The 16,543-nt window shown below is 46.0% G+C and overlaps 2 protein-coding genes across 2 annotated transcripts in view; one reads left to right on the top strand and one right to left on the bottom strand.

The window, feature by feature from the left end:
* The window catches only part of CREB1 (cAMP responsive element binding protein 1), a 42,954-nt gene extending 36,993 nt beyond the window's left edge, over window positions 1–5,961 (top strand). Inside the window, exon 8 of the mRNA XM_086616092.1 lies at window positions 1,228–5,961. Coding sequence (XP_086472218.1) covers window positions 1,228–1,372 — 145 coding nt within the window. The 3' untranslated portion in view covers window positions 1,373–5,961. The remainder of the gene's footprint in view (window positions 1–1,227) is intronic.
* Window positions 5,962–11,947: 5,986 nt separating this feature from the next.
* METTL21A (methyltransferase 21A, HSPA lysine) lies at window positions 11,948–14,747 on the bottom strand. Its single transcript, XM_086615795.1, has 3 exons — window positions 14,601–14,747; window positions 13,505–13,616; window positions 11,948–12,453 (listed from the first exon to the last, which is right to left on the bottom strand). Exons 1-3 carry the CDS (start codon window positions 14,745–14,747, stop codon window positions 12,056–12,058), a joined length of 657 nt encoding a protein of 218 aa, XP_086471921.1. The 3' UTR covers window positions 11,948–12,055.
* Window positions 14,748–16,543: the final 1,796 nt, after the last annotated feature.

Here is a 16,543-nt window from a genome sequence, read left to right as displayed (position 1 = left end):
ATGCCCTGGCCATCTGCCAGCCCAGGCGCATGGCCGTGGCTGTTATCAAAATGTGCCCAAGCACAGCAGAGTAAGACGATCAGCAGTACAGCAAGCAGCAAAAACAAAAAGCAGCCACTAATGGGCACTAGACTCCAACGTACAGTAAGGCAAGCGAGCCCCGTGCCAAGCACAGAAGCCTGCCGACTAATAGCTAAACAGCAGTAACAGTTACAGACTTGATCTAGCACATTCCAATCCAATCTGTCGTTATCTTGAACCCTTCAAGCCTCACATTGGGCACCAAAAAGGACTCTTGTGCTTTAACTCCCGGTGGCAACTAAGCCCCACACAGCCGCTCACTCACCCCACCCTCAGTGGGATGGGCGAGAGAATCAAAAGGCTAAAAGTGAGAAAACTCATGGATTGAGATAAAGACAGTTTAATAGGTAAAGCAAAAGCCATGCACACAAGCAAAGCAAAACAAGAAATTTGTTCACCACTTCCCATCGGCAGGCAGGTGTTCAGCCGTCTCCAGGAAGGCAGCCGTGACAGTTACTTGGGAAGACGAACACCATAACTCCGAACGTGCTCCTCTTCCTTCTTCTTTCCCTAGCTTTATATACTGAGCATGATGTCATATGGAATGCAATATCCCTTTGGTTAGTTGGAGTCAGCTGTCCCAGCTGTGTCCTCTCCCAGCTTCTTGTGCAGCCCTAGCCTCCTCGCTGGTGGGGTGGAGTGAGAAGCAGAAAAGGCCTTGACTCCGTGTAAGCACTGCTCAGCAATAACCGAAACATCTCTGCATTATCAACGCTGTTTTCAGCACAAATCCAAAACATGGCCCCATAGTAGCTACTATGAAGAAAATTAACTACTTCAGCCAAAACCAGCACAAATAAAATCAATGAAATTATTGTAGCAGCATTCGACTCGGCCTAAAGGCTCTAATGTAAATCCCGCAAGCAGAATTTTGTCATTGAGTAGGATCCTTTTCTCACAGAAGCAGAATTTTATTGGTGCTGACTTACTGGGATCTGCATGTTGAAATGATCTGTGGATTTAGAGCGTGTGTGATTTGTGAGGAGCAATTATTAGGAGCTCAGTGTTTCTTCCTAGCTTGCGTTTTTCACAATACCTCCATATTCTAAAAATGGCAGTATTAGGTAGACGTTTGACCTGAACTGTTAAGTAGCCCATGTCTGCAAGTAATGGTTCTGGATTTGAATGGCCTTTTTTGCTTTGCAGAGAGGCCGCACGTGAATGTCGCAGGAAGAAAAAGGAGTACGTGAAGTGTCTAGAAAATCGAGTGGCTGTGCTTGAAAACCAAAACAAGACACTGATTGAGGAGTTGAAAGCACTTAAGGACCTTTACTGCCACAAATCGGATTAATTTTGGATTCCCATTTTCACTTGTGCAGGTGGGATAGAGACTGGTTCTGACTATACCCAGAAAGACAAAGTAAACTTTTTATTTTCTAAACATTTCTTTTTTTCTATGCGCAAAACTGCCTGAAGCAACTACAGAATATACTTCATCTGTGCTTTGCATCAAACTGTGAATGTTCAAGTACTTGCCTCCACTTCTCCCCCTACAAGATTATTTTCATCATCGATCTCAGCGTGAAGAAGAACAGGCTTCTTTTTCGTCTCCCCGTCCTCTTCAAGGAGTAACAGTGATCACTTAGGAAGCTACTGTGGGGAGGGTCCTTTTGTAATGATTTCAAGAATTTGTGCTGAGCTCTTTCCATTGCCTTAGAGACAGAACCACCCCAGCCTCTTGGTCCAGAGAACTGTGGGCCACACACGTGGAGCATGCATGGTGCAATGAAGAAGCGATGGTTGCCAAATTGGTTTCACATACTCATTATGAACTGTAAAAATACACAGCTAAGCAGCATGCCAAATGAAAGGCGCTTCACAGTCATGTTCTTGGTGTGGAGAAAACATACCTTTTTCAACCTAGCCCAGGAGGGGTTTCGATTTGTGATCGTTATTAAGCCCTCCTGGACTAGTAGAAATGTCTCCATACCTCAGAAACAAATGCGTTAAAATGAGTTGCACTGGTCAGTCGCGTGCAAGTGTGTTCAGCATTCTGAATGCACAAAAAGCAAACACCAACTTCATAGGATAATTTTTTGGGAAATGATATTTGGATGGCGTTGGAAACAGTCACAGAGTAAGCAAGGATAACACATGAAAGCACTACCTATTTGTATGCAGAACAACTAAGCAGTTGAAGCATGGCCAACTCTACATACATAGTCCCTGATTACAGTATAGTCTGATCCCAAGTCCTCTCAAGCAACAAGGTTATTTCTGTTTCCCTACCGCTGTCTTATGTAATGGAAATTATTGTACTCAACAGAAACATCAGCCCAGTTTGCTCAGTTCTTTTTCAAACTTTGAGGCAGCCTTCCATACATAAATTAAATTTCGATATGACAACTACCAGGATAACCTCAAATATGGAAGATGACTTCAAACACAAATATTCCAACTTCTGCTTCGCAAGGGACGATATTAATTATTTGAACCCGGCCAGGCCATCTAAATTCTTAATATATTTGGAGGATTTTTTCATGTAAAGGGTGAGATTTACTGAGTAATTTACTGTAAGTAAAATTACTCGTGTGCCTCAGATGTTTGCAAGATCAACTTTTTCGTGTGCGGAAAAATGTGATCTGAGGAAATGTGATCTTTCCCAGATTTACGTTGTTGAAACAGGTAGTTCATATTTAAAAACAACTCTGTACTAAATTAGGACTTCATAAGAACCATGCTCAAAAAGAACCAAAAAAGAATGTCAAGAAGTCGTCAAAAAGAATGTCAAAGAATCATACAGTTTGTTTACTGGCCCTCTGAAGCCAGCCTCTTGATATATTAACTTGGGTCATTTGATGGAGTAAGTTTACTTTGGGCTTCTGCTCAAACTTTTATGTATAGAGACGTATGAATAAGACTCTGGTCTGTACTAATGCCTTGTCTAGTGAAGTATTAGCTAATATTTTTTTCCCATTCACTCTATCTCTTTTTAAGATAAATTTCAAACACGAGCTTCTAAAAGGTTACACAATCAATGTGACGTTGTAAGAAGGACATTTGGAAGACTCTGAGTGGTTGAGTCTCGAACAGCTAAGCAGTATTAAAAGTTCTATTTTTCTCATTTGAGAGGGCATTCAGTTTCTAAGAGACTTTAAAAGGAGCAGGGTTAAACTTATAGCATTATTGTTAAATCTAGAGTTATCAATAATTTCAAATTACATTTGTATTTCAAGAAGAGAACATACGTCTCAGAATTATGAAAGAATTCATTTTCACAAGTTTTGAGGGGTTTATAAATGGTCTATTTTTATCTGCCATAGAGAATTGATTTTCATGTTTTTATTTAATGGAAGATGAATTTATTAGTTTAGCAATGCAAATGTAAAGAAGACGCTAAATTCTCAGCAATGCTTTTATTAAAATTGTCTGATTCTTAGAGGATACAAATACATACAACAGTTACCAGCTTTTCAGAACCAGTGCTGAAGGAGCAATGTCGGTAACACAGGAGTCATTCTTGTAAAACATGAAGCTCACAATAGCCTGATTTACACAGTTATATGGAATGGTTCCTCCAACTTTGAGGAAGACGGAAAAGGCTATACATGCCTACATTAAGGCTGTTTCTTTTGTAGAACCATCTGTTTGCAAAAACTTGAGTTTTTGCAGAGAACCTGAATGAGGCTAGCTGTGATCTGAGAGCAGTTCCTAGTGAGTAATGAGCACTGTCTAGCGCCTGCTGATAGTCACTCAGCACAAAGCCTGGGAGCTGAATGGAATTGGGAGCCTAAACCACCCAGGAGCCTAAACCGGTACCCCGACGGGGGTTCGTCTGATACAGGGTTGGTGCAAATTTGTGTGGCAGTGGGAGGAGAACTGTGTTACCGGTTCCTCTGTGCGTGGTCTGCGAGTAGTCTGTAGTCTTATTAGTCTAGACCTCATTAGCAACTAACGTTTCACTAAGAAAAAGAACGTTATTTTAAAGTACATAGGGATCTGCAAGAATGTTTATTTTTATTTATGCTGCACTGAGGATTTAGGGACTTGAATTTCTTTAACAGAAATTTTAAATGACAAGAATAAAAAATGTATTAGACCAAGTACAGGGCTGGCTAGGGTTACCCATACATGCTTTACTGTTCATATTGACCCAGAAAGGGAAAGAACATGACGCAGGAATCCTTTCATATGTTATTTACCAAGTAGCGAGGTTGGGGTAATCAGCTTCTATGAACTAAGGCCATTTGGAAGATGGACGGAAATTATGCTGGCAGGGGGGAGGGAGGGTTAATTTTATATCTCACAGTCGTGAGTTTTCAAGAACTGATAGCCTGTTTTACCTGAAGAGAGGGTTAGAAAGGGCTAGATCCATTATGTTCATAATAAACAAGAATTGATTTGAAATATAATTTTTGTAATGTCATTATTTTGCAAAACAAAAGCACCAGTCAGGCAGTTAAGATATTGTCAGAGGTGCTCTTTTAATTTAGATATTCTTGGAAAATACATATGTATAATATATGTACATATATATATATATACACACAGTATATAATCTACAGCTCTGAGAGCTTTTAAGTCAGGAATGCTGAGTATTATAGTATATGGAGGTCAGAAGAAATTTTTACTTTTCTGTGTGTGTCTGAGTGTGTGTGGATGTGCGCGCGTGTGCGGAAGCTTCCCCTGCCCCAGTAGTTCTGGGCTGCATTATTCTAGCGCTTATTACTGATTTGTTTTGTGCTGTTTCTCAGTTAGCCATTTTCAAGAATTTTACTTCATCTTTCATGACTTTTGTGAGGTTTGGTTTTGTTTCTTATTGATGGAGATTTTTGAAATTACGTAAACAGTTGGTTTACAACCACCACCACCCCACCCCCCCAGAATAATTCACTTCTGTGCTTTTTCTCTTTGGCAGCTATGTATCAAAGGCAAAACAATTGGAAAGATTGTTAAGGTGTTAATTTCTAAAGGAACCACTGGTAAGACTTCCATTTTCCTCCTGAGGTAGTGGCGATGCATTTTTATTTAAGCAGCAGTTTCACCAGAATCAGGTCGTTGCCAGCACCATTGCTTGTATCTGAAAGCACAATTTTAGCCTGTCATGCTTGTCAGGACTGTACAGGCACCTGCAGGTTCTGGCTTTTCTATAAGTTGGCGTTTGTGTTGCAGACCACTGTCTTCTCTGGTACTTGTAGTTAATGAGAAAATTGGTGGAGTGTTTGGAAACATTAAGAGGCTCAGGAAAAAAAGAGTTCAATTTAATAAGGAAAAACAGCCCTGATAGTTTCTGGTCTAAATTTGTACTACAGGTTTTTTTAAAATCTGGACTTCCAGTAGACTGCAGCTCCAAGTAGTCATCTGTTAGCAAAAACTGGCCTCTGCTTTTTTATTTTATGTTTTTTTAATTTATGGCAGACAGCCAGTGCTTTTTGTGGGTTAAAGTAAAGACAAGTCTCCCCATGAAAGCAAGTTCCTTATCAGTGGTTGCAAATCTATGACAATTCATAGAGGATTTAATTGGTTTCCTAGGACCCTGTTTTTGTTGTGATCTTTTCACCCTGAAGCTGGTTAGTGATGTAACATTTGCCAATGATCTAACCAAAAGGTCATGTATTTATTTTTGTTACACTATATTCTTTGTAAATGTTTAATTAAAATGTGCACTTTTTAAAAAAAACACAGAACGAGAAAGAAAAAAAAAAAAGAGCTATCGGGTTTGCTTGAGATGCTGCCTGGCACAATTGTTGTAGTCCTGCTGCCTGCACACAACTTGCTTCTCTCCCCACAGCAGTGACTCCCCTGCCAGTTTATCTTGCTGATTAGCATCTGGCCGCCCAGCAAACATTACTTCAAAATGGCAGGAGATCTGAACTGGCAGCACTGAAGACTGGAAAGAATTAAGCATGTGGTGTCTCAGAGCACTATGTACAGGATGGATGTGAAATTATTTTTAGAATAGAACTAGTTCAGTGATCCCAAGTGAGAAAGGGAGGTTAATTTGGAAGGAAAGCTAAACTATTTTTCAGTCATTTTATTCCTCTTTTCTTAATTTGAGATTTGGCTGCAAATTTTACAAGCCGCGTTCCAAGAATAAATCAAAAGGCTTTCCAGTTCTTTGACACCAGGATGTAAAGGTACATTGACAATGTGTCACCCTGCTTTAAATGATTTTAAAAAAGCACAACTACCTTCCTTTTGCAGGGACAATGATAATTTAGCTATAACTCTGAAATCTGTCACTGTGAGCAGGTTTTAAAAGCACACAGTACATTGGTCCTTCTCTGTACTGTGCCTGGGAACTCGTTTCCCTGAGCTTTTAAATTTGCTAGCTCTAAAAGACACTGATTTTGCAGAAACCTGAATGTGTCATGAAGCTCAGTTGGTCTGGGAGCAGCCAGACCGATGAAGAGAACAAGGTGCTGAAATCCTGTCTGCTGTGTGCTTGTGACAGGTTCAGGTCTGCGGATGGATATGGCTTACACCTGTACATCTTTGGGGAAAAGGGACCAGATCCAGTTGGTGAAGAGGGTTTGCGTTTCAAGCGTTTTGCCTTGGAACGTGTTTTTTAAATGTATTGAAGCTCTGGCCTACAAAGAGACTTGCTCGGGCTAGTTTGCGTAGCACGAATTGAAGACAGTGACCTGTCTGCGTTCTGGTACTGCAGGTGCAGTTTGCGATTTGCCGTGTAAGTGGTGAGTTTAGGTCTCGCTTTCACCAGCGAGCAGCAGGCGAAGTCAGCTGTCCTCAGGAGCTGTGTGCTGGCAGGGAAAGGGCCAGGGACAGGCTGTAACGATCCACGGCTGGCTCGCTTCAGAAGCTGGCCACTTACTGTACTCACGACTTGGGAGCAGTCGGTTCGCTCAGTCTCAGCCTCAGCCATAGATTTCTCTAAACTAGGGGATAACTGAGTGAGAGCACGGGGAAGGAAGAGACCTTGAGCCAGGTAGTTATCTGGAAATGGCCACTCTTAAGAAGGATGTTCAGATGCTCTCCACAAGTTGTGTTTTATCCAGGTGCCACTCCATTTTTTGTGTGTGTAATGAGATTTATTTAAATTAAAACATTAATTTTAAAAAGTTGTAGAACTTCGAGTTTGTGTGAGATTTGAAACTGTGCTGCTCATGTGGTCTTCTAGGGATGGGAGGGCGAACAGGGCAAGATGAGGTGCTAGTTGGCAGCCAACCCCTCCACAGACTTGTCCGCAGAGTGGTCGCTCACTTCAAAAATGTGTTATTTCTACTATGGTTTATAATTAGAAATTGTTTTGGAACAATGTTTTTCAGGGAAGCTTCAGAGCGAGGTTTATTATTCTTCCTTTGTAGTGTAAGCTGGAAAGAGTAAGTTCACCTCATCTGCATTTCTCATTCTTTACCCAAACCATGCCAGCACAGAACAGGGTATTGGAGCTCGACTCCCACATACTTGTGGAACTTAAAAGACTAAATGAAAATCCATTACTGAGGGAAGATAAATTCTTATTTACATTTCCCCAAAAATCTAGAAACATCCCTGTTGTGTTTTGTTGTTTTTTTTTTTTTACTTAATTTTTTGTGCTTTATCTGTGTTTTTAAAAAAACGTACTGGGTTATAATGCATTTTATTAACACTATGTACATATTAGCTGCTTTGTGTTTCAGAATGGTAGTAATTGCTTTGTATATTAAAGTGATTCTTGTGAATTTGTGAATTATTGTCATAAAGAAGTGCTTTTTCTTACTGTAACCTTTGTGGTATCAACTGTCATAACTCCCTTTTTACACAAACATTTATGTGCAGTCACATAAACATGCTTTAAAAAACTCTACAAAGTCTCTTTTTTGAGCAGGATGTTCCATTTACACTAATTTAGTGGCAAATGGCAGCTAGATAGGAATATGGGAAAAGGCATGTTTTAAGCAGACTATGGTGCCCTCTCATGATCTGTGGCCTCCTGTAAGTATTCATGAGATATTTTCCCCAAAGGGGAGGTTTTTTAATCTTAATTAAATTGAATTAGATTAGTGAGAGATTAAATCCTGAAGAACAAAGTTTCTCTTCCACTTCTGATATTTTTAAACCTGCTTTCCAGCATCCATTCTGGTGGCCATTAGTTCTGTTGTTTAATAAAGTGTGGAAGACTTTTCCCTTTCACAGTTTAAGTAGGCTGTCTTTCCCACTTTTAAGCATTCCCGTAAACCATGTGCTACTGATGTTAATAACAGAGCAGAACAGAAGGCAGCAAACACTGCAAGGATCGCAACCCATTATGTAATCTGCAAGGCTGGATCCAAACACTGGGATGACAGCCAGAAGAACAAATTCAGTGCTGAGGTAAACACACCTCCAGTGTGTTTTTTCAAGGGGAAGCAGTAAGGTCAGCTCATTATGGCTGGGATTTTGTGGTTTTCACAACTGAGCGTTTTCGTAATGCCATTCACATCCTTGCTCAGAAAAATCTGCATCTCAGTAATGAGGGAGAATCCCAAACAGGAGTTAGTCCATGTGATAAAAATGCAGTTTGGCTTGAATTTCACACTGAAAGAATCTGGTAACACAGATCCCTGCGCAGTCAGTAGGTCAGCTAGTAAACCTGATTTCTTCTGGCACTGCTGCACCTTGAAGCTTTTCATCCATAAGATACAGAGCTGAAATTCATGCTCCATGTCTTGATATTAATCAAACATCACTTTAGTCGCAACAACATTTTAGAAAAGTTTGTTCCCTTGCAGTGTGGCATGTTGCAGGGATGGTTTCACAATCTCACAGCATGTTCACGTCTTATCTGGTCACTTCCCGGTGATGTGGATCCTCTCTGTAGGGTGAGTATTTTATTTCTCAAGAGACTGTTTAGGCATTGCCCCACTACTCAGGGACCCATGCCCAAATGTATCCTCCCTGCGGAGGAGTTCACATGGTCTGTTACAAAACAGGACCGATGCAATGCAACCACCCAGAGGGGAATCACAGTGACTGCTCTAGTGCTGGGATGAGCAGGGTGACAGAGAGTGCTTGGGCAGGGCGTTCGCGTGATTGCCAGACAGCCGCTGAAACATTAACGTGCATCTCATGGCAGGGCAGAAGCTCACCTCGGAGTGGGTTGGTCAGGGCACCAGAGTTTGCAGGAGTCATCAGGCAGCGCTGCGCTTTGCTCGCACACTGGGCAATTACACCTCTGCTACTTCGGTCCTGCGCCTCTGGTGTGGTTCATCTGCCCTGACGCCAAGTATGATGGGAGTATGAAAAAGCCGTGGAGCCCAACGAGGTACAACAGGAGGCACTGCTCAGTGCCTGGTGTGGGCGGCTGAACGGTCTCTAGGTTTCAGCCTGAGTTACATTCTCATGGTAGGTGCCTGCCCCTAAACACTGTAGCTTAAAAAGCAACTAATATGCCTGTGGTGGCCGAACAGCAATATTCCCGGGCCTGGCTTCCTGAGTCTAAAGGAGTGCCTGCACCCCAGCAGCAGTCAGAGATGTCTCTGTGAGGAGCTGAGGACGGGCCACCAAGAGCTCAGCTCTGCAGGTCAGAGGCGAAACGCTCACCTGAGCTGCCAGGGTCATCTCACGTTTTTCTCCACAACTATTTATTTGTGGGCAGTAGCATTGCCTCGGCCTTCCGTCGTAACTCCCTTGGGTTCGCGTACAGCTGCTGTGCAACAGCAACAGGGCAAAAAAGCCGAGCCTGGTCTCTTCCAGCACATGCCTGCTCTCGCAGGAAGGCTGTGGGCTCTAACACCAGCAACGGGAAAACAGACGCTGAAGGCTGCTAACAATTAGAAAGAGATGCAATTAAACTGATTTGTTTTAAAAGTACAAAACTTTTCCTATCGTCAAAGCAAGGCCTGGAGCAAAGCCCCCTTCTTAAAGCTGTGTATGCTGCTGCACAAGGCTTTATTCTGTACTACCCTGGGGTTTATTCCGTGCTATTGAAGCAGGCTTTTCAAGCACGTTCCTACTCTGCCAACAACACAAGCTGCCAAGGCTCTCGGTATCGCAAGCTGCAGCCTCTGGCGACGGCTGAGCACAGCCAGGTAGCAGCTTTCCCCACGGCCCGAGTCACGGGCACTCACAAGCCCGAGCACCAGCACGCTGCTTCCGGCCAGCTCCAGCCCGGGGGGAGCCCAACGTGCAATGACTACAGACCGGCTCGGAGACAGGGAAACACCAGTGGGGAGGAAAAGGAAGAGGAGTGGTGAGAACTTACAGCCACATTCCAAAAACTAGAGCCAGAGCGCGAGCCGTTGCTCAGCCAGTTGACAGGACAGAAAAAGCCATGTCTGGCACATTAAAGCTCATATCATGTTCTGGTTTTAATTAGAGGTCCTGTCTTCCCTCCCTCCAAGGGACTTCAACCGACCTTTCAGACTGCCAGTTCCCAGCCAGCTGCCTGAGTACTGTTTTAGTGACACCATGTGGCTTCCCAGGATACTGCTGTAAGCAAGTGTTTAAATTTTAGAGTCCAGAGCCAAGCAAGGAACAGCTGAAAACATGCGAGAGACGTGTCAGGGATGAAGCATAAGACCTTCAGGCCTCACTCATGAAAGCTAAGATGGTAAATATGTCATTTCCAGACCACGGTCTGCACTTCTGGACCACAGACCCTCTGCATCTTTTGCAATTAGTAAGTCTGATGGAAGCAGTAATGATAAAGAGCTCCTAACGTTCATGGACCAAAGAAGCTGCTGGTGTTTGCTGTTGCCCGTGCCAAAGACATGCACACACTTAAAGCCTGAACCTGACCTGGGGCTTTGTAAGTTAAGTTTAAAGAAAAAAAAGTTCCACATCCACCAAAAAAAAAAGTACTATAGCAATTCCTGCATTTAGAAGCGTAGCTGTCTTCTGTTAGCCTGTTGCTTTCACTAGTTTCATTCTTCCATCACTAGAAAGAGAAGGAAGTCTGCTGCTCACGCGAGCCCGATTCCAGGCTGCAGCATTTTTCACATAGGATCTTGTGCGATAAACACACGGAGGTGTTTTTACAAGCTCAAGGTATGAAATCAGTTACATAGAACACCGTCTAACCACCACTGCGTACAAAAAGCATGACGAAATCTAGACACTGCCCCAAGGTCCCAGGTGATACAAGAGTAAGTACTCTCCCAGGTACAAAGCCTTCACAGCAGCACCCTCCTCTCCTAAATAACAGCTCTCAGAGACAGATCGAGCCACAAACAAAGGCAGAAAGTAGAGCATTATTTAGCAGTACTTTGAAGAATTAAGGACTGATTTGATATTTAAAGAACAGTTTGAATCTCCTTGTTTCACTTTCCCTGCTGGCACATGCACGTGTATCTGCTCCAAGGAGCCTTGATCTGTGTGAGTGAAAGTTATCTTCTTAGGGACAACCCAAGAACCACGACTGCTTCGGTACTGCAGGCATAGCCTCCACACTTGCAAGTCAGGTAAAAACACCACTGATTTCTAAGTTGGCTTACCCTGAAATATTCCTTCCCAATCCCCCCTCCAGATCTCTTTCTGTGTTTCCCTATGCCTCTTCAATTCAGCAGTGACAGCAAGAGAACAACATTATAGCAGCTGCCTTTGTTGGTTTTGCCTTGTAAGTGGCTTCTTTTACCACAAATTTTAAGACGCAGAAGGCTAGAAGAGTTAAAGCATTGGGAGCTGGAATCTTAGCTTATATTTCATCCACACTTAATTTTCTAGAGTTAAGAAAGTGATAAAGGGAAAAAACCCACTCTAATGCATTTCTAAGTTTCCTACAGAAATTAAGTGTGGTTTGATTTTAAACAACGGATGTTTTGATGATATTTTTGATGACTGGAGATTTCTGCAACTTCCATCAGTTTCAGAATTTACATTTGATAAAAAGTCAGTGGAAGACCCTATACAACTCTACCGGGAAACGAAGCAGAGGTTCAACGTGCAGGACATAATTACAATCCTAACTGTATCAGACCAAGTGATCAGACAAGACCATCAGAACAACAAGCCACTGAAATAACACAACTGCAATTATATGCTCAGGAACAAGTGTATTGAGTAGAAACAAGAGGAGGATTGAACAGCATCAGTGGTTTACTAACAAAGCATAGAGTCAAAAGTCATCCTTGCGACTACCCCTCTGTGCTTTGTAGATGTGAACATCCTTACTGGAATCATAGTGGACCTCATATACAGAGAAATGGCCTCTCAGCATTTTCAAGAATTTGTGATCCCGTTCATAGCGGATACGACAGGAAAGAAGAATCACGCTTTGCTCTGAGCACAGGTGCTCCAGTGTCTGAAGCAGTTCTGCAAAAGTTTCTTCCAGATACACGATGTCCGCACCCAGGATGAAGTCAAATGCTCCTGGAGGGAAGTTGCCTAGGTCTTTTCCCCAAGTCAGTTCCTTCACCACAGCTCTCGGACGTAGTTCAGAAGGTAAGTTAGCCTGTACGTTTGACTCCAGGAACTCCAGTGCTGCCGCCCTGTCTGTGATGGTAACACGAGCACCTAAGCGGTACAGGAGTATATGTCTCAGACAAACAGTCAATGTCCATAAATATGGCATTTGGAATACAATGCTCTTAAGGCAAGCAGGCTTCCTAGTTCCTGTTGAACATTAACAACTCCCTTGAGCTGCCTGATTAAAAACAAACAAACAAAAGAACAAAACAAGCAAAAAGCCCACTATCTGCATACCTCCTACCCTTCATCAGTCACTTAAGATTATAAACTGTACTCCACATGAAGATTAAATTGGGTAGGGAACAAAAAGTGTTTGCTGGAGCTTTTTTTTAGTGCATGAAAGCAGGGAAGTTACTTTCTGCCTTTCCATAGGTGACAACAGAGTAAGTTACAGGGATTGTGACAACCTGCTCCAATTCTGTATTTGTTCAGAAGGAAGGAGGCAGCTAGAGAGCCTCTTTCACAGGTCAGACAAAAACTGTGCCTCTGTGATTTTGCATGGCATGATTGTATTTTGTCAAGCTGCTTTGTTTTTATTATTTCAATAGGCACCTTCCACAGCCTCTGAAGCTTTGAATTATGAAGTTAACCTGGGACAGTTAGTGCAGATTTAACATAGTACCCAGTCCCTGCCTCAGCCACAGACAGATCACAGGCAAATCACTTCATTTCTCCAGACCTTCGTTCCCCTGTCTGCAAGATAGGCTAACAAGGCTTACACAAGCTCAGAGAGTGGCTTCTGTCTGTAGCTTTATCTGCGCCGCATAGGAGGACAAGTGGAAGACTGCAAGCACGGCACTTGCTCCCTGGGGGAGAATCGCTGCAGAACTGAATGCTGCTGAGCTGAGTACCATGGTAACAGGCATCAGCTTAACAGGGTCCCACCATAAAGTAAACTGCAGTGGCACCATCGCTACAATAAATAACCCAGCAGGCTCTGAAGTCTAACAAGAAAGGCAGATGACTCAGAGAGGAAACATCACAGTTCACATATGTAGCTTTGGTGCTAACTTCTATACGAGACACGTAGATGTAAAAGTGCCAGTTTTACTACAGTTGTAAATCGCTTTAAACAAGCAAGTAAAAAAGTCCTTACCTAATAACGTGACCACTATTCCCAGCAATCCAGTTCCAGCTCCCAGCTCAATCACAGACCGATCCCTGAGATCAATGCCTCCCATCTCCAGATAAGCACAGAGGACAACAGCCTAAGCCAAGAGACAAGGGAAATTAAGCACAGGGCTCAATTCAGTCGTATGGAACACAAGATTTCTGCTTTAGACTGAGACAGAAGGTTATGGGAAGGGTCAGGCACTTCAGGTCTGCAGCAAGACTTTGTTCAGCCCTTCTCTGCTTCCTGTCTGCACATGTGGTCTTTGCAGGGGTTTTACGGAAGACTCTTACAGGCCAAAGAGAAAAAGAACCATGGAGGCTGCAGCTCGCGTGTGGCAACACTGCTCCATGAATCCCCAAACATAACAGGAGGCAGAAAGTGTTGCATTTGGAAAGAAAAAGCTGGGAGGGTGTCAAACGCTGGTGAATGAACACAGTATTGCAAAAGTCCAGGATAAGGATTCAAAGTATCTTGCATGCATGGTACTTCAGGAGGTTTCAGCACAACGCTGGCATGCTGTCAGGAAGGACATAGTGAAAGTAAAGTAGTTAGCATCTATCTGGTTGCATGTAATGTGTTATATTTTACAGAAATCTTGATGAGGAGTGCTCTCCATAGCAAATTCCGTCAAAGCTGATGTCGGGAAAGACCAACAGCCCTGTGCACCAATTCATTTGAGGAGTTTGCTAAAATTGCTGCGCTCGTTCTTTAAAACTAGAGGTAAAAAGTGCAATTTGTGTCCAGACAGAGACCCGACCAACGGGAAGCCCTTGCATTCCTACAGCGGTACTGCGGCCAACTGCCCTGCAGCCTTGGGCCCGCCACAAACCCCTCTGTTTTGGACGGCTCTTATCCCCAAGATAAGGTCTATCAGCAGTCCTCGACGCAGCAGGATCCGTACTGTGCTCCGAAGGGCGCTAAGCGAACATCACAGGCCACTGTTAAGAAATGGGTGAGAGTCCTGTGAGTTGTCCAGGATATTTCCTGCATGCGGCACTGGCCATGCAGGGTCTAAGCCGGCCCTCCAGGATCTCTCACGAGAAAAAACAAAACCCCTCCACCGGGTGCGAACACCTACCGCGTCCCAGACCACCGCCGCCACCCCCAGCCGCCGCCAGTCCTGCCGCACCCGGATGGTGCGGCCGGCGAAGCGGTACGTGGCCGCAGGGCTGTGCAGCTGCCGCGCTCCCCAGCCGGCTCCCTCCTCGTAGGGCACCAGGGCCATCCCCACGGCGGCCGGTCGCCTCCTGCGGCGCGGCGGGGCCCGGCGGGCACAGGCTCAGCGCTCCCGCGGCCTCCGCGCCCGGCGGGCAGGAGCCGGCGCCGCCGGGAGGGCCCTCCCCGAGCACCTCGCTCCCTCTCGGCCCGCCCCGCCCCGCGCCGCGCCGCCGCCCGAGGCCGAGCCGAGGGCAGGGCAAGGCCCGGGGCCGCCGCGGGGAAAGGCCCGGCTCTCCCCGCGGCCTGGGCCCGCGCCCGGCCCCTCGCCGCCCGGCCCGCGCCGCTACTCACGCGTCGCGGGCCCGGGGCCGCCGCGGAGCGCCCGGCGCGGAGCGCGGCGTCCTCCGGCCGCCACCCGGCTGGGAAACGGCGGCGGGGCCGGCGGCGCTCGGCGGCCTCCCCCGGCGAGCCGAGGGGGGGGGGGGGGGGTGGTGTGCGATCAGATTACGGGCAAAGAGGGATGAGGCGGGGGCTGCGCTGGAAGCGCTGCGGAGCGGTCCTGCCCCTCAGCCGCGGCGGGGCACGGGGGGAGGCGAGGCGGGCCGCGCGCCTCGGCTGTCCGCAGGGCGATGCCGGTGGCGGCCGTCACGGGCTTGGCAGCGCGGCGTGCGGCACCGGGAAGCCGCGGGCTGGGAAAGGGCTGTGCCTGCGCCCGGCCCGGGGAGATCGTCGGGGCATCCCGGAGGGGACAGGCATCGCGCTGCTTCCTGCGGGAGGCTGAGGCCGGGGGGCTTCTCGCATTGCAAGACCTACGTGCCACGGAAAAAGGCACGAGGTGCGAAACACCCTGTGGGACAGTCTGCTGTCCCCGCGGCCTCTCTGTGGTTCTGGCTTGTGGCTCTCCTTTCAAGGGTTTTTGGAAGTCAGCGTGAAGGAAAGGTGTTTGTCCAGCCCGCTGGCCTCGTCCTCCGTTGCCGGCATGGCGAACGTTGTCTCTGCGAGTGCTCGCCGCCAGCCTGGGCGCAGTCCTGCAGTAACGGGGTAACCACCACACACACACATCACTTCTTGTGTGTCTCGGTCAGGGCACTGGCTAAGGCGGTGAAGTCAAACCTGCTCCCGGGTGGTGCTGTACCCATAACGCTCCTCCAGCGATGTTTGTTCGTGGGCTTCTCTTCACCTTTGGCTCCGTTTAATCTCTTGTTTGGCAAAACAACACAGTGCGCCTCTCCTTTGTGTGTCTCCATCTCCAGTTACTTGAACTTCCTCCAAAGACTGCTAAAGGCTACGGGAGGGCCAGGGAAGCGTCCTGGCAGCACTTGCGCTCTGGCTGCCTGGCGGTGTTGCTGCAGGTACAGCGCCGAAAGGCGCAGGATGCAGCCATGCTCCCTGACCACTGCAAGGGGCCGGGCCTCGTGTGAAGGACCGCACACGGGGTAGCGAGGCAGGGGAGCCACGTACCTTCCTGTACCCATCTCCAGTGGCTTTGTGGCTCGGCAGCTCCCAGTGTCACCACTGATGGGGCGAGGCAGCCCTCAAAATTGGGGAGCATAACCAGTTCCATAAAACATCACCACTCTTTCCCGCAGGGAGCCTGCCTGGCAGATGAAAGCAAATGTGGTTGCATCGGAAAGCTGTTGATTTCAACAGAGTGGCTCAAGATCCGTGAAAGCCTTTGTGGAGGAGCATTACAGGCTGCACAGGGGTAGCAGGAATTAAAGCTCGTTTTTAGGGTTCTGCTACTGTAGGGGAATGGAAATCAGAATTTCATTTGCCCCAGACCAGTTCATACTTGTCTTATGGCAACTCAGACTTCTCCTCATAAACATGCCAGAGCAGGTGCGATGATTCAGCTTACTGTGG

The sequence above is a fragment of the Tauraco erythrolophus genome, chromosome 8 (assembly GCF_009769465.1).
Source record: "Tauraco erythrolophus isolate bTauEry1 chromosome 8, bTauEry1.pri, whole genome shotgun sequence".
NCBI lineage: Eukaryota > Metazoa > Chordata > Aves > Musophagiformes > Musophagidae > Tauraco > Tauraco erythrolophus.
Note: the sequence above shows the minus strand (reverse complement) of the source record. Positions and strands in the feature narration are given on the sequence as shown.

Excerpts from the sequence above, each read along its gene's own strand:
- METTL21A (XM_086615795.1), bottom strand. The coding sequence starts at position 14,747 with ATGGCCCTGGTGCCCTACGAGGAGGGAGCCGGCTGGGGAGCGCGGCAG. Across the intron at positions 13,617-14,600 it reads CGGCGGTGGTCTGGGACGCG|GCTGTTGTCCTCTGTGCTTA; the intron begins GTAGGTGTTCGC and ends CTCTTGGCTTAG. Across the intron at positions 12,454-13,504 it reads AATAGTGGTCACGTTATTAG|GTGCTCGTGTTACCATCACA; the intron begins GTAAGGACTTTT and ends TGTACCGCTTAG.